Source organism: Malaya genurostris, chromosome 2, assembly GCF_030247185.1.
Source record: "Malaya genurostris strain Urasoe2022 chromosome 2, Malgen_1.1, whole genome shotgun sequence".
Lineage (NCBI taxonomy): Eukaryota > Metazoa > Arthropoda > Insecta > Diptera > Culicidae > Malaya > Malaya genurostris.
The window spans coordinates 132,233,223-132,256,049 of NC_080571.1; the positions used below are offsets into that span (position 1 = coordinate 132,233,223).

The window sequence follows — 22,827 nt, forward strand, 5'->3', positions numbered from 1 at the left end:
TACCCGGGTACCCATTTTTTTAAATCGCTGTAAGTTGAGCATTTTTCAACCGATTGAAGTAATTTTAGCACTGTTGGATTCAGGAACTTAAGCTCTTTGGGATTGGTACCCATAAAGATGGACATGGTGCTCCTGGTTCCCAGGAACCCGGATATCCTAAATGAGTTCCGACATCGAGGCATTTATACACGGATTTCACGTATTTTTGTAATCTTATCTAAGAATTGCTATATGAAATCAAGTGCTATGCTGAGTTGTTATGTTTATATATTTCAGGGGGCATCCGTTATGTACGTAACATAAAATTTTGAATTTTTCTACCACTCCTTTCCCCCTTTGTCGAGCATTTCTCAATCTTTTCACCATGTATTGTCACGTATTTTTGAAACCTCTCCCCCCTAAACGCGTGACGTACTTTATGTATGTTCCCTTATATACTTCACTTTCTTATCTTCAGTTTGAAAATTATTATGTACTTCAGGCCTATTGCGAGGAGCACGCAATACCAAATTTTGTGTTATGTATGCAATGTAATTAAATGCAATCAAAATTAGTGAAAGCAGTAGTAAATTTCAGGTAATAAAAATATAAGGAGTGTAATGAAAATGTAACAAAAACAATAAATTTTGAAATTGAACATGTAATCAATTCGGTCTGCGTGCCCCTCGGCCTCAGGCGATGTAAATATGTATAAGTGAGATGTCCTGCAACAGTTGGCAGCGTTGTGTATTCTACATATGTTTCATTTTGGTACGGCCTTTCTCAAATAGCTGGTTTGGAAAAGTTTCAAATTAGTAAATGACATTTATGGTGGAAAACACAAGTGTCGGAACATTCTACGGAAATCCGGATTAACGGGAACCAGAAGAACCTACTACAGCAATATACACGGCCATCGAAAAGTGGATAAATTTCTGAATTTACCCGTACTGAAAAAATTCAAATCGGATGGAATTTGCCTTAGTTACAAGCATTTTTATTTGTGGGTACCCGGGTACCCATTCGGGTGTTTACGTAATAAAAAAAATTTGAGCCCCCCCATTCGACCCCCCTTACTGTAAAATGAAAAGTCAAAGCATGAGAAGTTATGGTCCAACTAGTTCTTGGAATTGACCGAATTGCAGAATCTTAGTTTAAACCTAACTCAGAAATTTCTTATTTTGAAATTCGAAAAGGTACCCGGGTACCCATTCGAGTGCATAAGGGTTAACAAATCAGAAAATTTTTTAATGAATCAATGTAAAGATTGCGCTGTAGAAGCGCTAAGGTCACACTAAGAGATTTTCCTTGCATTTTTCTTTCTAATGATTTAGATTAGACTAAGCGCACAAGGTAAGTGGTTATTAGATATCAATGTTCAAGATGATTACCATAATGAATTGAGACTGTTATTTCATGTTGCATATTCTGTGAAGAATGTTCAAACTGGTAAGATCAATATCAAATTACAATTTAATAGTCGTCTCCAAGCAATCAAAAGTTTCACAGTACCTGAAAATATCCACTTTATTAGAGCTCTAAAATACGCATAGTACTTTTTGATAACTTGAACGTACAGAACAGATTCTTAGAAAAATTTCTCGCTGCTCAAAAGCTGTACACATCGAATTATTTTTACGGATGTCGGTACAGTTTTACTGACTTTCAAACAGCTGGACATTCGGTAATCTGTTCAGTAAAAGTTTTATTTGCTGATACAGTTTGCGGTACAGTTCCACTGAACTTCGATCTGTCATAATTCTAATGACTTCTTCATCATTCTATAGCGACGTTCGGCGAAATTTACAAAACAATTCTAAAAATATGTAAACGTCTTGACCCGTAAAGTGTTACAATTTTTTGGTAAATTGTATTAGAGATCTGGGAAAGGAAGAAGTCATTTGGTTTACAGAACATATTTTCATCCGATTAATTATTTTTTTTGCGTGTGATGAATGAATTGAATTACATTTGCTCTCCAGAAATAATTTATTCAAATAAAATGATCAATTATCTTTCGGATGAAATTTAGTAGAATATGGGATCACCCTTCATATTTTTAGAGTGCTGAAATAAAAAGTTGTAGAAGGCTTTTTGAATAGATTCACTAAATGAAAAATTACCGCTAGGAATCAGTATTATCTATTTTTCGCAAGCAATCAATTCGCACCACTTTTTTTTCTCTGCAAATCTAGAAATTTTCACATCTTTACGTCCGAAAATTATGTTATTTGACAGATCTTTATTTCTGCTGAATGTATAGTGATGATTACCGAAATGCTTCATTATTTTTTATTAATTTTCCGAATATTGGTAAAACTTTCACTGAGTTCGTCAAGAGAAATGACATTTCAGAGTTCACAGAACGTGTCAGTAAACAATAAATAATCGTAACTTTTACATAGGATTTTCCGATATTCAGTAGCTTTCAGTAAAAATAATATTGTATAGATCGTTGCCGGAAAAATTATTACCGAACACAAAAATGGATTTTTTTTATGTATAAGAAACTGCTTCGAAGTTTGTTCTGTCGGGTGAACATTTACGTATGAGTAATTCCTTAAAACGGACTGTTCAGAATAGAAATCTGTGTATTTGTTTAGTTTTCGCTAAACAGAGGTATTACATATTTTCACATTAATCTTTGGTGTTATTTCTTCTTTTTGAGCTAAAGCGAGTGTGTGTCGAATTCGAATTTAATTGTAGGTTAAGTAATCAGAAAAATAATGGAGAGAAACGTTGACCACTTAGTCTTTTGACAATTCTTCTGGCGAGACGAAGTTCGACGGGTCAGCTAGTATATATATATATATATATATATATATATATATATATATATATATATATATATATATATATATATATATATATATATATATATATATATATATATATATATATATATATATATATATATATATATATATATATATATATATATATATATATATATATATATATATATATATATATATATATATATATATATATATATATATATATATATATATATAGATTTGTAAGTAGTTACAATGGTCCAGGAAGCAAAATTAGCAGGAATAGAGATTTAAAGTTTTCGCTACATTAGTTGCACTTTATAAACTGTGTTTTCGGCCATTGTGGTTTTAGGGTGGTCCTTAGGCAACTTAGGGTGCGTCTGAAAAAACAGTTTTTATTCAATAACTTTTTCATTTGAATAAAAATAAATTAAATAATGTTCTAAGAAATTCAGGAGCATGAAAAGGCGCACTTTTAGTGGAAGAAGATTGTTGGGGCGACTTACTTGCTGTCCGGTATCCGAAGGGTTTTCTTCCGTCTTCAGTTGACGGCCCAGATGGCTTACACCGGTGATAACCGTCGTTTCAATGCCGTATTTTTTTACCCGGCTTGCACTACACTTAAGTCTTTTTTACCTTTCTTCAGTAGGGTTGAATTCACTTTTAAGGGCCCTTTTTCTTCGCTAGTCTAATTAGCACTACTAGCAATGATCTTTTTCACTGCACTTTGTGGGGGGTTGAACTACTGCACCTTAGAATTACTACCGAAAATATCGCTCGACAGAGGATATGCGCACAATACGGGACTTGGTTTACTACTGCCGAAGGATGCCTATTGCACAATCTTCCTCACACGGCAGGCAGTCTATTGTATATGTGTAGTAGTTACTTCTGTGTACGATCGTTAGCGCGATCACTTGCCTTTGTTGGTTCGGATATCGAATTCGTTTAATGTATCATTGTTTACACATTTTATGCGCGCATTCGTAGGGTGGTTCATATTATATTCGGGTTATAAAAAGTAGAATTTAAGATATGATAATTTATAGTATGTAGATTAGTTATAAATTCACGGAGCTTAGATTAAGTTCATTTAATTATAGGTTTAATTATTTTAGGTTTCGATTTAATTCACTTAAATGTAAGTTTAGGTTTTAAATATGTACAAGTTAAGTATCATCAACATTCCGGCCACCTTGAAGTAGCAAGGATACTTCAACACTTTATTTCGCGTTTTTATTGTCTGAGCACGGGTCAGACCGACTGGATTGCGTTTCTGCAACTGGTAGTAAGGCGAGCCTGACTACAGGACGCACAACTGAATCTGCAGAAGCTGTCTTCAGGGTGACGAGGCGAACTACACCGTCCTTGCTCGGGTGCACCTTGGTGATTCTCCCGAGAGGCCATTGGGTTGGCGGTAGACAATCGTCCTTGACCACCACAACACATCCAGGTTCAATGGCGACAGCTGGAATCAGCTTCAAAGCACGAGACTGCAGCTGCTGAAGGTACTCCGGATACCACCTTGCCCAAATTCGTTGGACACGCTTCTGGGTGAGCTGCCAATGCGACAGTCGATTGTCCGGCACTTCGCTTAATGACGTTTCTGGCACGGATTGTAAGTTGGTTCCTACAAGGAAATAACCTGGGGTCAGAGCCTTCAAATCTGACGGATCGGATGGTATTGCAGTGAGCGGTCTGGAGTTCCAACATATCTCAATTTGAACGAGTAGAGTTGTCATGTCCTCGTAGCTGACATGCACGTTGCCTATCTCACGCAACAGATGATGTTTGGCTGACTTAACGGCTGCTTCCCACAAGCCGCCAAAATGCGGAGCATGAGGTGGAATGAATCGCCACGCAATTTCATTCTCGGTGCACCAATCGAGAATCTGCTTACGTTCTCCCTGGTCGGTTTTCAGCATCTGATGGATTCGGTGGAGCTCGTTGGATGCTCCTTTGAACGCGGTTCCGTTGTCGCTATGAATTTCGCTCATCCTTCCTCGGTGGGCGACAAACCGGCGAAGAGCAGCCAGAAACGATGGCGTGGATAAATCGGACACTAATTCGATGTGAACAGCACGGGTCGAGAAACACAGAAGATCGATACGTATGCCTTCGTTGGTCCTCGGTTCCGTATTGGTGACTTGATGTAAACTGGTCCACAATAGTCTAGACCACAAACGGAAAACGGTCTTGTCGGTGAGACTCGTGAAGATGGTAAGTCTGCAACATTTTGTTGGATCAAACGAGGCTTGCTACGGAAACACTTATGGCACTGATGGTAAGTACGGCGAACGAGATCACGACCTCCAACTACCCAAAACCTTTGTCGCATCGTGGTGAGCGTTAACTGGGGTCCTGTATGTAGCAGTTGTTTGTGGTAATATTCACACAGCAATGTAGATAGCGGATGTTTTGCAAGTAGTAATATCGGATGTTTCACATCTTCGGAGACTGCGGCGTGCTTGATTCTTACACCGACTCGAATAATACCGTCTGGGTAAATGCTCGGCTTGAGCCACTTTAACGAATCTTGTCGTGTTATCTTGGAAATATCTTTCGAAAACATTTCTCGTTGGGCTATGCGACACAAGGCTATATCAGCCTCGCGCAGATCGACGGTTGTAAGTGACTCGAACGGCTCTGGTTTGGTCTTCTGGACGACTGTTCAAAGACAGCGGAGATATCGCATCCAATATGCGATGGAACGGCGAAGCTTCGTAAATCGTATCACTAAACTATCGACTAAACAGACGATCGGAGAACGACGGATCGATAACGCTTACAGCTATCAGAGCCACATTGCTCTTGCTCTCGGATACAACCGATTGATCAAGCGTCGATAGCCATTGGGGTCCCACCCACCAGAAATCTAAATTCCCGATATCAGTTGGGTTGATACCTCGAGAGATGAGATCTGCAGGGTTGGAGTCTCCGGGAACGTGTCGCCAAGTACAGGATGCGGTGGTAGATTGAATTGTGGAAACACGATTTGCCACGAACGTCTTCCAACAGGATGGAGACGATTGAAGCCAATGGAGAACGAATGTCGAATCAACTCAGAAGAACACTTCACACGATACCTTAAGGGAATTCATCACCTTCTCGTACAGATTAACCGATAACACAGCGGCACACAACTCTAAGCGCGCAATGGAATGACGGGTGGCTAACGGAGCGACCGTGGGTTTCGACGTTAGCAATCGAACACGAATCCTTTCAGCGGATTCCGAACGAACGTAGTAGCATACTCCTTAAGCTTTCTCTGAAGCATCTGAGAAGAAATGAAGCTCGGTGGATTTGATCATGGCCTGCGACTCAAATCTCGGAATGCGAATGACGGAAATTGCATTCAATGTACCATGAAACAGCTTCCATTCACTTTGCAGATGCGGAGGCAGCGGACGATCCCACTCGTATGAATGTCCTACGTCGGTTTTCAGTGCCCACAATCTCTGCATAAACAGCTTCGCAACCGTGATGATCGGGCCAACAAGACCGAGCGGATCGAATATTTGTGCAATATACGAAATCACCTTTCGTTTGGTGAGGACGGATTCGGGTAACAGTAACTGAACCTTGAAGCGCATCATGTCGGATTTCGGCTCCCTCACGAGTTCGAGTGTACAAACGGACTGTTCGTCTTGGAGGTCATGTAGCGGCGATAACGCGAGATCTTCTTCTGGGATTTCGGCGAGGACTTCAACGGAGTTTGATGCCCATTTTTTCAGCGGGAAGCCAGCTGACGCAAGCATGGCGAATACTTCCTTGCAACGACGAATAGCGGATTGGACATCAGAAGCTCCAGAAAGAAGATCGTCGACGTAGAAATCGTGTTTCACAACATCGACAGCGGCAGGATAATTGGATCCTTCATCCTGCACAACTTGTTGGAGAGAGCGGGTTGCCAGGAAAGGCGCGGAGACAAAACCGTATGTAACTGTTTGAAGCTCGAATGTACTGAGAGGTTCATCACGTTTGGAACGCCAGAGGATGCGTTGAAGCAGACGGTCTATATATATATATATATATATATATATATATATATATATATATATATATATATATATATATATATATATATATATATATATATATATATATATATATATATATATATATATATATATATATATATATATATATATATATATATATATATATATATATATATATATATATATATATATATATATATATATATATATATATATATATATATATATATATATATATATATTTATATATATTTATATATATATGGTTTAAAAACAACAGAACTCTTTTCTCTACTGAGGTTAAACTGAAACTAAACTTTATTTTCGTTCTAACTTTACTCTAAGCCTAACCTAGCTAGCTGCCGATCGTGAGAACCCTGTCGATTTGCTATTCCCTAGCGCCGGTAACGCGATACAAAATTTGTTTACCGTGTACGTGACTGACGCTGGGGCGGCGATTGTAGTCGATGCCGTGGTATTCGTTCTGTGGGAATCTCGATCGTCTGATACTGGTGACGTTCTTGAGAAACACTGGCCTTTAACTCCTCCATCCCTTATGGAAGCACGGCCCGTGCGCTCGACTAATGCTGTTGAAGATATTTTGGTTTTATGATAAACGATACCTAGAATTGTTATAATCAGAATAACTGCGCATATGAAGGAACCAATTGATAAATGTTGTTTCGATTCCAAAGATTGAAGGTTCTTCCTGTTTTCGATATGTAGGTCATGTAACTTGGTTATGTTGACGTATTTTTCCAGATGTGTTTCTGCGATTTGATTAGACCTTAGTGGTGTGATAATAGGGTGACGGAATTGAATTTCATAGTTTTCAAATAGTTTGTTTCCAATAATGATGGTACAATTGTGGAATGAGACGAGAAAATTGCGTTTCATCTCTTTTTGATTAATTCCACACGTGCTGCTCAAAGTAATTTTGTTGGTGAGCGCTTTGACTAGTATGATACCAGGCGCGGGTAATTCATATTCGAAGGTTTGCGGCAATTCTGAGAAGGGACATTTTCCGTTCAAACCTCTAATCAACGGTGCGATGCAATCATCTGCACTGATGTTTGTCAATAGTTCTCGTTTACAGATCGTAATTCTGGGCGTTTCTTGGCATCCTGTAGAAGGTTAACGTCTCGTTTTCATGTTTGAAGATTACTTTGTGGTCAATGTTCGCTGTTTTGTTGTTCACAGGTAGCGGTAATAAAAGCGTTTTGTCAAACACAATAGGCTGTACGTTAGGGATATTGATGCTGATGATGATGTTATCTCCGACGACACGACCTGCCACTCGTCTATCAAAACTGTATCGTAAATTTAACTACCCCTCAGTAACTGGAAATGTCAAATCGAAAACGCTAGTGATTTTTTTTAAACTGGCAGCACAAGTTGATATATTTATTGATTTTGAATAACAGTCACCATAACCATGGTTACTGCATATCGAAGGCAAAATGAATGTAAACAAAATAAATTTCAGATCGGTTATTATATTACGGAACATTTTAATGGATTTACCTGCCTCGAGCGTAATGTAAAAATTGAAGAGTATGAGTTATGCCTTTTATAAAGCCAAGTTCAAAATTCAGGTCTTAGGGACATTGGGATGCATAATTCACTGCTGACTTGAAACCGTTGTGTGATAACAGCTCAGCGCAAACGAACGAGGAAGACATGGAAATGACCGACAACGAGCTGAGCGAGGCTAGTGCTCTGCGGTACCTGCATAACGTACGGTAAAATGATTTCTTTGTGGAATTCCACTAGTAATCCTCGAATAGTGGCCAACAAGGTGAAATACTGTTTCCACTGCTGCGCAATCAATCGACACAAAACAATTTTGACACCGGCATATTAAACCGAATCCTACTGCCCAGAAAAGCTAGCAGTTGAAGTGTACGGATGAATCGCTGGAAGCAGATCATTGTCCTCGTTCGTTGGTTTCATCCATAGTTTCGATTAAATTCCGAAAATTGAGTTCATTTAAATGCATTTCTGGTTAATTTGGACAAAGTTTAACACTAATAGAACTATTCCACCGCTTTCAAAACATGTTTATTTGTTTTGGGGTTCCTTGGTAACTTGTCCATAGCAACCTAAACAGTGTTGCTCGAGAAGATTATTTTTATCATTTACAAGGGGTCGCTAGATTTGTGGTAACTGACGGTGAATCGTTAGCTAACAGCTTTAATGCAGATTTTTCTTCGGAGTGCCTGGTCGTGTCGTCGTTATCTCCTTGATAAAACGCTGTAGTTGTCAGGTACACGCACACTTCGTCTAAACTATCAATCTTGAATCCTTGCTTGGTAAGCTTTGCTGTGATGACCTCTAGTTCGCTATTTGATAAAATTTGTTTGTTAATTATGTTGACCTTGACGAGTGATAAGCTATTTTCTATAGAATGTAATGAATTTAAGAACATATCTAATTGAAATAAGATTGAAATTTTAGTGGATTCAGTTATGAGATAATCTTCTTCGAGTAAAATCTTAGCTAAACTATTCTCATGATCCTTGATCTGATTGTTTACAATTTTAATTCGTTCTTGAAAATTTGCATTGATAGATATTTGTTTGTTATTTTCATTTAATAAGCTATTTTCGTTGTTTTTCAGTGCATATAGATCTGCATTAATATTTCTCAAATCCTGGGCGTCTAAATTTCCGGTGATTAGTTTGATAGTGTTTCCTAACACTTCTATTGATCTTTTTACCTTTCTGTTTCTTGGGAGAAGGCTCATGAAGGTATCATTTATAATTAAAAGCTTTAATTCGATTAAATTTGAAAAATCTTCTGTTTTATTGTCGATTCGATTCAACACATTTTTAATTGTAGTAATTGAATTCTGGAACTGATTTAATTCTATAATGTGCAAAACCTTATCATAGCCTAAACTAATTCTTCCTTCTCCAACTCTCATAATTAACGCACCCGGTTTATTCGAAATGTCATGTATTTGAATTAATTGAAGACAGGAAAAGGGAATGAGAAAAATGAGTGCGATGATCCGAAAGTCCATCCTGGAAGAAAGACAAATATTAGTTTCAAAGTCTTTTTATGTTTTCTTTGTGAATTTCCCGGCCGGACCTATCGAGGATCGTTCTTTGTTTGTCCTCCATAGCTTTGATTGGTGAAAATCTTTCTTTAGTTTTCTTTTTAATTCCTTGAATCCTTTTGAAAACCATTTCTTCGTCTGCTATGTGAGGTGCTTCTTCTCTTCCTTTATTGTGGAAGGATAAATTTTTTGATCGTGTCTTATCGTTTGCCAAAATTACCTCATTATAGAAGTTGTCTCTTCCTTCTATCATTTTCTGAATAGCAAGAGGCCGTTCGTGTTCGTCCTTTAGCCCAAAGAAAATCTCTCTCGGTTTAAAGCCGGTGACTGAATCAATGGTGTTGTTGTACAAAGTACAAGCAATTAAGAAAATTTATTTGTGTGTAAGGTCATTGTACTGGGGCTTTATACATCGAAAGATTTCTGCAACTGTTGAATGAAATCTTTCGACCAAACCATTGCTTTCACTGTGATTAGCAGGCACAGCCAATGCATTGACATACCGAGTTCAGTGAAAATAAAAAATATCGGTGACGACGAATTTGAGTTTACCGGACGGACGCTACACTGACGGCGAGCTGCACTGAAACGGCACGGTGCCGGATAGGTGTGAATACGTGCATAGAACACGAATGAAATAATATCAGTATCCGTGCACGGTGTCGTGCCGGCACTGAACCGGACCGGATATGTGTGAATAGTCCTTAATGTAATTTTTGTATACTATTTGAATCGTATTTATCAAACTTTGGGGACACAATATGCAATTGTTGCGTTTCAAGTCCATAAAATCTTTAAATATTGTTATCAGTTGAGGGATACCAAATATTAATTTTGTAATGGTTCTTCTATGAACTCTCGGAAAAACCTCTTGATGAATATTATTTTCTTCGGGGCCAACTTGAAGGATTATTTGATTACTGAAATAATTTAAAGGTTTTTCAGTTTTCGGAATCATCCGTGTCTGCGGAATGTACTGTTGCGTTATCTGTTGATAGTTCATTTTCGTTAACGTTAATTTCTTGAACAACTCTAGACAATCCGTCTGCTACGACGTTTCGTTTTCCAGGTTTGTATTGAACATCGTAATCGAATTCGGCTTTGATTCGGTTCCTATAAATTCAAACTGTAAGTTAACGGCTTATAATCGGTGTAGAGCGTAAATTTTATTCCATAGAGATACGGTCGAAAATGTTTACAACTCCAAACGATCGCCAAGAGTTCTTTTTCGATCGTTGAATAATTCTCTTCATATTTATTCAATGTGCGTGAGGCAAACGCAATGGGTTTGTCTCTACCCAAAGGTCCTTGTGAAAGAACAGCGCCAATTGCATGATTAGAGGCGTTTGTAGTTAAAATGAAGGGTTTATCAAAATCTGGATATTTGAGTATGACATTACTAGTGAGAATTGCTTTACATTTTTTAAATGGTTTAATGAACTCTTCAGAATGAATTATGGTTTCGCCTTTCCTAAGTGAATTTGTTACATGTTTCGCTATTTTCGCAAAATCTTTTATAGATTTCCGATAGTAACCCAAAATTCCGAGAAAGCTTTTAAGTTCTTTTTCGCTCTTTGGCTCTCTGACGCTTCAACTTCGATCTGGTGGAAACCGGATGCTAAGTCTAGCGTGGAAAAATAATTGCATCTCCTGAGTTTATCGAGGTTGTCCGTTAAGTTCGGGATAGGATATCGATCATCGATAGTCTTTTCATTTAACTTCCGATAGTCGATTACCAATCGCCATTTTTGTTGACCGGAAGCGTCCATCTTTTTCGGGACGATCCAAACCGGAGAAGGCCAAGGGCTGACAGAGTATCTTATAATACCTTTTTTTTTGTAGAAGTGTGTTTTATTGTCATGTGTTAAATTAAGTCATTTTTAAATTACATATCAAGGTGAAACATTAATTCGGCTACATCTATCCTATTGTTATTTTCGTTAACGAAGCTGATGTACTTAATGAACATCCTCTAAATTTCCTCTTTTTTTCTTTTCCCTAAGCTTCTGAGAGCAGGTCTTACAAGTTCTTCAAACGATAGACGCCTCCATCCGTTTGTGATACCTGTTAATCTCAGCTGTAGGGCCGTCCAAGCCGGCGCGACACGAGTACAGGTACTAAATTTGTGGCAGAGGGTCTCCTCCGTTTGATTTCCACAGTGTATGCAGAATTCGTCTGGAGTACGGTGCATAGTAAACAACAATTTGCGGTGCTCGATCTTCTCGTTCACTAACAGGTATAGCTCCGATCGTTGCAACGAGGAGAGCTGTTTCAAAGCTATGTTACGCCACGAGCGATGCCAATCGATTGACGGATTGTTTCGAACCACCCTTGGCAGGTCGGTTTGTTGTACAAAATATAGTTGGATTTTATCGGCAGAGGGGTTTTGTTGAAGTTGGTGAGGAATTTGGGATAGATTTGAGAGGATTTGTTTGAGGTCGGGAAGATCTACTGGAATTACTGGTCGGGGATTTGCGTGGTGAATTAAGGATCTATAGTAGGGAAGGGAGTCGATTTCACGGAGATGCCGGTTGATTGCGAGCGACTTACACTTCAGCGCTGGTAACTGCAGCTTCAGTCCGCCTTATTCTCTGCAGCGGGTTAATTGCAACATTGGGACGAGGGCAATCATTCCTCTCCAAAGAAAAGTGCCCATCGATGATGTGATTTTAGCCGTGTGTACTGCAAATGGTGGCAGTATCGATGACATATACCATATCCTCGAAGTGCCAAACGTATTCAGCAGAATAACCTTTTGGTGAAGTGTCAGCTGCCGTGGAGAGTGCAACCACATTAGTTGAGCGAATTTACTTGTTATCACATCCCAATTCATTGTCGTCATCAGTCGTATCGAGTTTGCGAATACAACACCCAGGATTTTCACCGCATCTGTTGTTTGTATCCACGAGGTACTGATTTCATGCCCCTCCCAGTCTCCAACGTTAACTGCCATTGATTTTCGATGGTTGAGTTTGGCACTGGTAACTGTTTCGAAACGAGCGAACAACACTCTCATCGCTTCTATCTGCTCGTTGGATGTTACGATCACGGTGATATCGTATGCGTAAGCCACCAGCAAGTCATTGCCGCAGACTCGCTCAAGCTCCTTAATCAATGGATGCAACTGCAACACGAACAAGTGCATTGAAATTGGGCCGCCTTGACGTACTGAACGTTGTATTTCGAACGAGCGAGAAAGATGTCCATTGATCAGCAAACGCGATGTGGATCGGCTCGCAATCACAGAGAGCAGATGTGTGAGATCCTCATTGATGCCAAGCGAGCGCATGGTTTCGAAAAGAAATGAGTGTCGTACTCTATCGAACGCGTGGTTCAGATCGAAGCTGATGAGTTTACCGGCATGACGACGGTGGCGCAAATCAGCTATTCGGTCTTTCAGAGCAAGAGTGGCATGAAAGATGTTTCGCTCTGAGTTTGAACATATCTGTCCGTCACTCAAAATGCGGTGGGCCTTCATTACTTGCTCTAGTCGGGTTTTCAGTATGCGGGAGAACAACTTGTAAATGCTGTTTAGAAGCGAAATCGGGCGATACGATCGGACTGTATTGTCTCCTCCTCTCTTTTTAACCAACACGGTGATGCCCTCTACGAACGCAACGGGTGGATTACCAGTAAGGGCTTCGCTTAGTAGCAGATTGAGCTCTCGGTGGATGACGTCAAACACGCGCAGGTAGAATTCTTTCGGGATGCCATCGCAGCCGGGAGATTTCTTGGGTGCACTAGTTCGTATTGCTGCTAAGATTTCTGCTGTGGTGATCTCGTCCATACATGCTTCGTTCAGTGGATCATTCGGTGGGATGACTCTCTCTGAGTTAAAGTCATTTTCGTTTCCATCCGTCACATCTTCGGAGTAGAGACAAGAGAAATAATTTGTTATCTGCGCCTCGATGGCATGTGGACCCTCGATAATTCCTTCCCGCTCTGTCTGTAGCTGAGTGATGACGGTTTTTTTCCTTCGTCTCTCTCCTAAATGGAATATTGATATTGGTTTCCCTGCTACGTGCGTTTCGTTTATCCTCATAAACGTGTGAGAGAAGTTCCGTTGAAGGGCCAACATTTCGCATTTCAAACGATTTATAGTGGGTAACATTTCGGGATGTTGATAGTACCCGTCATACGCTAGCCGTAGCTCAGCATATAATCGCTGATGTTGACTGTGGAACTCTTGAAAAACTTCGCGAGATTTTCATTTGAAAAATGATTTTATCTTGGGCTTAGCGTATGACAGCCACCATTCCATCCATGAATGATAATTTCTGCGCTGTCGGGTCCAGTACTGCCACTTATACTGAAACTCCGTGACATTTTCATCGGTTAGTAGATGGGGTAGCAGTGACCAAAAACCTCGACCGTGCTCGCGTCCTAGTGAAGGAAGGCAAAGTCTAAGTGTTAGAGCTTTATGGTCAGTAAATGAGCAAACATGCGTTTGTGCTGTTCGCAAGTTGTCGCGAAGTTCTTTGCTGACATACATACGATCGAGGCGAGACCGGGCATTTCTGTTCACGTATGTGAAACCTGCATCCCGCGGGCATAATTTTTCCCAAACATCTTGTAGTTGTAACTGCTACACAGCTGTTTTCAGTGCGGGACTGGGATTTGGACTGCTCGAGTCGCACGTTCGAAGCACGCAATTAAAGTCACCCGCTAGAGGAACGTGCTGTGTGCGGTGCCGGAGGTAATACGTAGGAAGCGTAGACATTGCAGATTGTCGTGTCTTGGACTCTCAATGCGATGAGTCGCCCGTCTAAACTTCGCTCGACGTGAGAGACCTGGATGTGTTCTCTCAGAGCTATAGCGGTGCCTCTTCTCGTGTGAACAACATTGCAGAATACGACGAAACCCGGCAAGGAGAGTTGCTCGTTCTCTACTTCTTGCAAGCACACGATATCGAGCCAGTGGCTGCTGATGAAAGTACGAAGCGCATTTATTTTCGTGTGATTCGTGATCGTGCCGATGTTAATTGAAGCGACGTTGGCTTTTTGCCAGCCGGTCGGCCTCTCAGTTTTCGGCTGCTTGTGGAAGTAGACGAATCGTCGGTTTCGTTACCATTGCCGATTTAGTTTCGTGTCTTGCTGCTGGGTTTCCTGAACAGTTCGACTGCGTTCGCGCTGGTGTTGGGTAGTTCGTCGTTTTGCAACACTGCTTGTTGTGTCGTCGTTTCTTGCGGAGGCAGGCATGAAGAATCAATCGTTGCAGGTTGGCTGCTACTGTACGCTGTTATGTCAGCTGGTCTAGCCAGTTCGGGAAACGTTTCGGCCGTTAGTGGGGGTGGTGTTGAGTCTCTTGCTACGGTCAGTCGCTTATTGACTGATTTCTTAGCAGCTGCCTTTTTCGGCTGCGGTCGTGGTGCATTTTGGCTTGCCACGTTTGCGTAGCTCTTTTGAACGAGCAATTTCTTGTTTTGTACACAGGATATTCCTGTGTATGACTGCTCCTTGCAGTGTCGACAGGATTGCAGCTGTCCCTTGTACACAACGAACGCTTGCTCTCCGTCAATCGTAACCCACGAATCAATGTTCCGTTTAACGATCATCCGGGCAGACCAGACTCCGAGTGGAACTCCTCCGAAGTCGAAGCCTTCACCCCATGTCAGTTCACAGATCGTTAGCACTTCACCGAACGCGCTCAAAAATTTCACTATTTTCTCTTCGCTCACGTCTTCGGGGAGGTCGTGCACCTTCACTTCGACACTTCCATCCTCGAATGTGATTCGGAGTTTGTACTTTTTCACCTCTATCTCTACTTCGTGTTATCCGTCGTGATCATCGACAACTCTTTGTGCTATCTCTAGGTCACTGACCTTCACGAAGGCACACGCTCCACCTCGGTGGCACTGCAGTCGCTTCACATCTTCTTTCTTCAAGCCAACGAACGACGAACGACGGCTTTACGGGAAAGGCCGAATAGTCGATCTTAAAAGTGTTTTCTCGCTCATTTCGAGAATTGCACACGCGGCGCGGCACAATTAAAATCGAGTAGGGAGAAATACTTGAGAATAGCTTGAACGGTTTGACTCTCGAATAGCACAAAAGGATAAGACGTCCGTTCGGTATCAAGAACAACCGATGTATATATCCAGATGTTCTTGAAGACTACTTGGAAAAACGATGATATCATCCATATAGTTGAAACATCTTAGGCCAATGTGTTCTCTTAGAACATTGTCCATCACTCTCTGGCGTTCTTTGAGCCAAAGGGGCTGACAGAGTATCTTATAATACCTTGTTCAAGCATTTTGAGAAGTTGTTTTTGTACTTCCTCTTTATGACAAAAAGGGTACCGATAGAGTAAATGGGCAAAACATCTTTTGTTTTGATGCTATGTTTTATTGCGTTAGTAAAGGTAAGGTGTTCCCCTTCTAACAAAAATACACTGAGGTCTTTTTTTATGCGGCCATTTTTTATGCGGTTTTTTTTCGCGACTTTTTTTATGCGAATTTTCAGAGTTATGCGTTTTTTTTATGCGAAGTTTCAGAGTTATGCGGTTTTTTTATGCGAATTTTCAGAGTTATGCGGTTTTTTTTATGCGAATTTTCAGATTTATGCGGTTTTTTTTATGCGGTACGTAAATTCGCATAAAAAAAGACTTCAGTGTACACCCTGATTTCTACTGATGACGTTCAACAGTTTCGATTTCTCGTTTGAGTTAAGGTGATCCAATCGCAATTGATCGAATAAACGCTGGTTTATGACTTAGCAAATTTTGGTGAAAGTTGGGTTTCAAAATTATTTAATTCAAATTCCTTGGGTTGACTAATATCGATTCGCGATAACTCGTTCGAACTATTAGTTATGGCTAAACAAGCTCGACGATTCACTGCGCTATACAAGCCTGAGAGCAGGAGTATATCGTTGCAAAAAAAGTATCTTCTGATACAAGGAAATCGATATTAACACGAAAGCTTACGAATTTCGTCTCGTTAGAGTTTAATTTTACTCGATGAGAATGGGGATATTTTCGCTGCATTTGAATTTTTCCAGAAGCAAATTGAAGTTCGTTACTAGCAGTAAGAATAATTGCTTTCAGCAATTGTAATGCCTCGTATCCAATTAATCCATCGAAATAAGGATAAATATCGAAGATATAAAATTTTTGTGTGCCAGGAATCTGAATAAGGGGGTTAAATTCAACAAATTGATTTATTTTATGACAACCATTGATATTTTGAATAGAGGTTGACTCGGTAAATCTGCATTTTTCAAGGTTCACGTGTTTGGTACTAATATCATTCTTGTTGGCACCTGTGTCAATGAGAAATTTTAGTATGCCTTTGGAAGTGTTTATTTCGATGTAGGGGATGAAATTATTTACGTCGGATGAAAGTCTGCCGCCACTTGATAAAAATTTAGATCTTCAATTTCGGCTTCCTTGCTATGCTTAACTGAATTCTAAATTTTGGGGGTTTGTTTCGACTGGTGGAGGTTCGTTAGTGTTTTCATACGCAGTTTGATATTGTTGGTTATAATTATCGTAATAATAATATTCATTGCGATCATAGGAATAGGAATCATCACAATTTGTTGGAAATTCCTCTATTTGAAAATGTGGACGGTTCATATAATTTATCTGCCTACTTCTAATGGAGTTATCCACTTCCATTGGAGTTGGCTTTGGTTGTGGGTTTTGAATCACTCTTTGAGGAAACGGAAATGGTCGCTGTTGAGGATTTTGAAATTGTCCTTGCGGTGAAAAGGGAAATGGTCGTTGTTGCGGGAATTGGAATCGTGGTTGTTGGAAGGGAAAAGGTCTTTGTTGAGTGAATTGAATTGGTCTTTGTGGTGGAAATTGAATGGGTTTTTGTGAAAATGGTGGAAAATGTGGTCTATTGTTAAACGGTTTAATGGGCCATTGTGGAGATGAATTTGGCTTTTGTGGAATTGGTGGAGGTGTACTAAATGGTTTATTTCGCGTGTGAGAATAATTGCTTTCTGCGATGCACACGAAAAGACCGAAATCAGCATTTTGGCGAAAAAAAAAAGTTGATTTTCTGATTTTAGTTAGATATTTTTTGATACAACTAAAATAATATTACTTTTGCTAATTTAGATTTTTATTTCTGATTTCCATAATAATAATAAAATATTTATTGAAATGGCTATTTTTTAGTTGAATTCACCAATTCAACGTGCTGTCATTTCTTAGCTAGCACACTTCATTTCCATTCAACTAATTTTTATAATTAAAACGTTGTTTTCAATCAATATAAATGGCTGAATTGGCCTCTGCAATTTGCAGCTATGTGGCGCACTGTCACCAAAAAAACGTTAACACCGTAATGACTACTAGCCACTAGATGGCACACTACTACCGAAAAATATTTCAGTCGCGGTAGTAGGCTCTAATAAAAGAATGAAATTTTATAGGGTTTCCATCGAAACTGGGAAGGTCTCTAATGATCTGGGGAGTCTGGAGAGATTTTCAAATACTCTCGGGATCCACTGCAACTCGAGGTAGCATATTTGCTCTAGCCTCGGCAGCTGCTACTTGGGCCGCTTGGGCAGCTTCTGACGCACCTACAAGCTCAATTCTTAGTTGTTGGATTTCGTCCTCCTGTGAGGCGATCTGCTGATTGAGCACAGCGATGTGCTGTTCCATTTTCCACTCACTGATTTGTTTAACTTTGCTAAAATAAATTTCACTTCACTATAATGTACTTTTATTCACTCTTAAGCAATAGGTAAGAAATGTTTGATCCGTTAAACTTATGCGATAGTGGTTAGTAAGATTATTATTATTATTATTATTATTATTATTATTATTATTATTATTATTATTATTATTATTATTATTATTATTATTATTATTATTATTATTATTATTATTATTATTATTATTATTATTATTATTATTATTATTATTATTATTATTATTATTATTATTATTATTATTATTATGCGATATTCTTTAAACAATTTTTTTGATTTTTGAAAATCATAAAAGTTTGTGTACAAAATATTATGTTCTCAGATTGGTTAGGTCATCTTTCTCAGTGAAGTGAGTTCCACTATTGCAGATATTTCTGAGGAATCCGGGAATCAGAAACCAGGGAAGCCGAAATAAGTTCATTTGGCTACTGGCAATGACTACCAATTGGAGTAGTTTTGAGCAGAGCCATAGTGAGGGTGAGATGAGTAAGGCGACCGCCTCGGGTGCCAATATCCAAGGGGCGCCAAAACTGATAGACTTGCTAAGAATTTATTGTTCAATTAGTTTATCAAAAAATTTATTTCTTTCGAATTATTCCGGGAAAGCTATTTAAATTACTAAAAGTTTCAGATTACACCCCACGGCTTTCGTAACTTGGCAGTGAATGAGGGTTATTCCAGGGCAAATGGAGAAGAGTGTAATTAATAATGTCTGTGCTTCCACGCAATTTTTTGTCCGTATATGTGCGAAGCAAACGTGTTTCATTTTGAGAAGTACATTCTCTCTACCAGAGAGAATATTTGTCGCGGCAGTGTATGCATGGAAAAACTTATGCAAATGCTACCATTATGACTAGTGAATGAAGTATTCATTAAATTTCAAAAAATGCCTTTTTATTCATTGGGTTTGGTCAATTGTTTCAACTTTGTTTAATGAAAAACTAATATTGATCACAAAAAAAATCTATCTGTACTCATTTCGACTTTTAAGCTCTAAATTTCATATGACGGGACAAAATATGAATATTATTTTGTATGTCGATGTTTTAAACATAAAATATTGAAAGCGCGCACGTTTTCAATGAGTACAATGATCAACTTCACCATAAATATCGAATAGCACGTCGGTTTTGAGTAGATATAGTGAGTTAAAACAAGATTGAATTTTATATTGTAGTTCTGATTATCGGATGCCAATCTTTGCTCATAAATGTTGAATGGGGAAAACATCAACAAATTGTAACTTGACACAAACTTATAATGTCTGTTCCATTGTGACTGAAGTGAGCGCTGGATCAAACAAAATATTCGTTACTGAGAACTTGTTTGGCAACTCTAGGTAAGTCACACAAACTCCGCCTCTTACACTTTTCAGATTACATACTAGTTATAAAGCACGTTGCAATGTCTTCAACTTGTCCCATGAAATTGTTTCATAAAAGTTACTGTCATCGAAGTGTAATAACGTGTGCTACTTGGGGAAATACTCGAGTCGTGAATAACAGTTGGAACAGTTGATGTAGAGGTACTATAATGTTTTTAGAACATCTCTTCAAAATAGCTGTCGTGATACCGTCGGGTCCAGCAGAGTATGAAGATTTCATCTTTGCGACTGCTGTTTATACGGGATCTTACATCTCACTTACAACCACAAATGCAAATGAGATTGGTTTGTTTTCATCAGGAAACACCAGCATTTAACATGATTCAGACGATTAATTAACTTCGGTCGACGTCAACAATAATTTAATATTTTTTTAGCCGAATATTACTCACGTAGGTGACGTTAAAATGTTCCGTGAATTTGACGTAGTGTCTCTTCATGTGAAAATCTAACAATTAATGTTGCTGTTCCGTAACCGATCCATGCCGGTGATAGTCGCCTGATGCCACGTGTGAATCACTTTTACATATTGTTTTCTTTTAATCAGGAAATATATTGGCAATCAATTTTTCACTAGGGTCGCCATTCATTTTTCACCGGACAGAGAAACTTGAATTATCGGAAACATTAGGTGCCGACTTGGTGATTTGGCACGGTGTTAAAATTTCTCTAGAAAATTGAACTGACTTGCATTGTAAGCGATTTGTTAAAACCATAGAAAAGGATTCTGCGCTCATCAGCAAATAGACCATCTGTGAATTTTTATGCATCGTTCACCTAGAATGAGAGGTAATTATTTTTTTCGAATCTTTGCTAAATTTTCGCATTCGAGGTGCTGAACGACCTTGATCAACGAGTGCTGGATGATATTGATCAGGGGTGACTTTATTCAATCAAGCTGGATTGTTTTGTCCGTACAAGCGCTCGTTCAAAAAGTTTTTCGTTTCAAGATGAATTATTATGACCAGCATCTCTCATCACCCACGCCAGGGGTTCCCAAACTATTTTGGGTCATGGACCCCTTTACTAAAATTAACTTAGGTCTCAGATCCCCATCAACAAATTCCAATGAAAATTCAATTTCTTGCTTTTTGATGTGGAACACATCTTTATTTTCTATATAGGGGTGCAAATCAGAAACTCAAGGAAAAATACACGTAGAAATATGGTTAGGTTTTGAACACTTACAGCTCAGTCTATTTTGTATCAATTATCAATATTATTTCATCATTTGATTGGAAATATTTCTAAGTTTTGATTTGAATGTATCAAGCCATGTATTTTCAATTATATATGAATAAAATTTTGATTAGTAGCGAGCAGTGTCTTATTTTGTCTGCTGAAAATCTCCGGCATACCGGATTTCCCTGCCATAGACGACGGTTTTGAAGGAGTAAGCGATATATCAAAGGGAATGCATCGCTCTGATTGGTCAATCGATGCAAAAGCGAAGCTGTTGGAAGCCCGCGAATCTATAAATAGAAGCGAAATTATAGCTAACGTTTCAGTCCTACGCGTAGCATGCTAGAGATAGCTTGTTGCTAGACAGCAAGGCCAAAAGTGCCATAAAACGATTTGAAGCTTTAATTAGTATGCTCTGATCTTGTGTCATGCAAGCTCGGATGAAATTCCATGTTATGTCGTTTCGCCTGAGAAATTTACAACTACCCAAGGGTAAATTTTGAGTGCTTAAGATTAATTTCTAATTTTTATAAGATGAACTCGATTGATAATGAGAAAAAGTTTATCGCTTCAACCGAAATCGCAGAATGGTAATGGTAATGGTAGAGAAACTTAACGCTATAAAAATAACTGCTTGCATACAAAACTTGTACACAAGCTTGGTGAAGAGAAGTTTAAATATCGAAATCGCAAGTATGTGCAAAGATACAATTGCATACATTTGGGATATTGATGTAATTTCGTCGGCTATGAAACAAATACAAATCAAGACAAACGATATTCGGTGTTGGTTCCTAATCAAGATCAATCTAAGCAGACTCTCGTGCAATTGCGGATTCAAAAGTGCAATTTCTGCAGATGGTCAAATAAACACAACTTTTAAGCGTAAATATTTCAAATAACAACTTATATCAAGCAATAGCGGGTCGTTTTCTAGACCTCGTCGTCTCCTATAGTCAGTTTTCGTTTACGTCGACCCCGTAAAAAGGATATGGACCCCAAGGGGTCTATATCGACCCCAAGGGGTCTATAGCGACCGCACTGGGAACCCCTGATGTAAATGATAATTTATCTGAAACTGGTGGTGACCCGAGTTTAGTAAGGATTCAAATGATACAAATGAAAAAATCGCAGACCAGCTTATATTTAGTTTATCTTTAGTGCTGTATTTTATTGCATCTTATAATTTTAAATATGCTTTTTTTGGCTCAGTGTAAAGCAAGGTAATAAAAGTACTTATACTTCGCTGTATTATTAATCGCCCATAAATAGTGTTAATTAATCGCAAACGTTTATAGTTTCCATCGTGAAAGGTGTATGACCGCTCATTTCGTGTCCGGTGCAAGTATCTGCAAAGTCTTGGCATTACATCCCTGTGGTGGAATTTTGCCTTTCTGTTTCAACAGATTTCGCAGCCGATTCTTAGTGTACAGAATCATTGCATGGCTAGTACTATGGATCCTACTGACACTAAGAATCCTTCCAGGTCGGGGCTCGAACAGACGACAGCTGGCTTGTAAGACCAGCGTCCTATGCATTAAACCGCCAACCCGGGACAGCAAGTATCTACTGACTTATAAATCATCAAGTGCGCTTTTGTGTAAAAAGTTATCTCTGAAATCACATAAAGGGAAGCCTTTCTTGCTAAGCCAATCGAAGTCAGAGGCACTGACAAGTGCTCTCAAGCACTCATACGTTTGACATCTATCGTTCGTCACAACGAATACAATGGTAAAAAGTAATTGCGAAGCCGTTGTTTGTTTTGGTTCCTCTATTA

At 39.0% G+C, this 22,827-nt stretch overlaps 2 protein-coding genes across 11 annotated transcripts in view; one reads left to right on the forward strand and one right to left on the reverse strand.

Moving 5' to 3' along the window:
* Positions 1 to 22,827, forward strand: part of LOC131432674 (PDF receptor) — a 550,466-nt gene that overhangs the window by 48,167 nt on the left and 479,472 nt on the right. The gene's annotated exons all lie outside the window — the stretch shown is intronic.
* Positions 3,980 to 4,753, reverse strand: LOC131428842 (uncharacterized). The gene has a single exon (XM_058592899.1). The coding sequence runs from the start codon at positions 4,751 to 4,753 to the stop codon at positions 3,980 to 3,982; it is 774 nt and encodes a 257-aa protein (XP_058448882.1).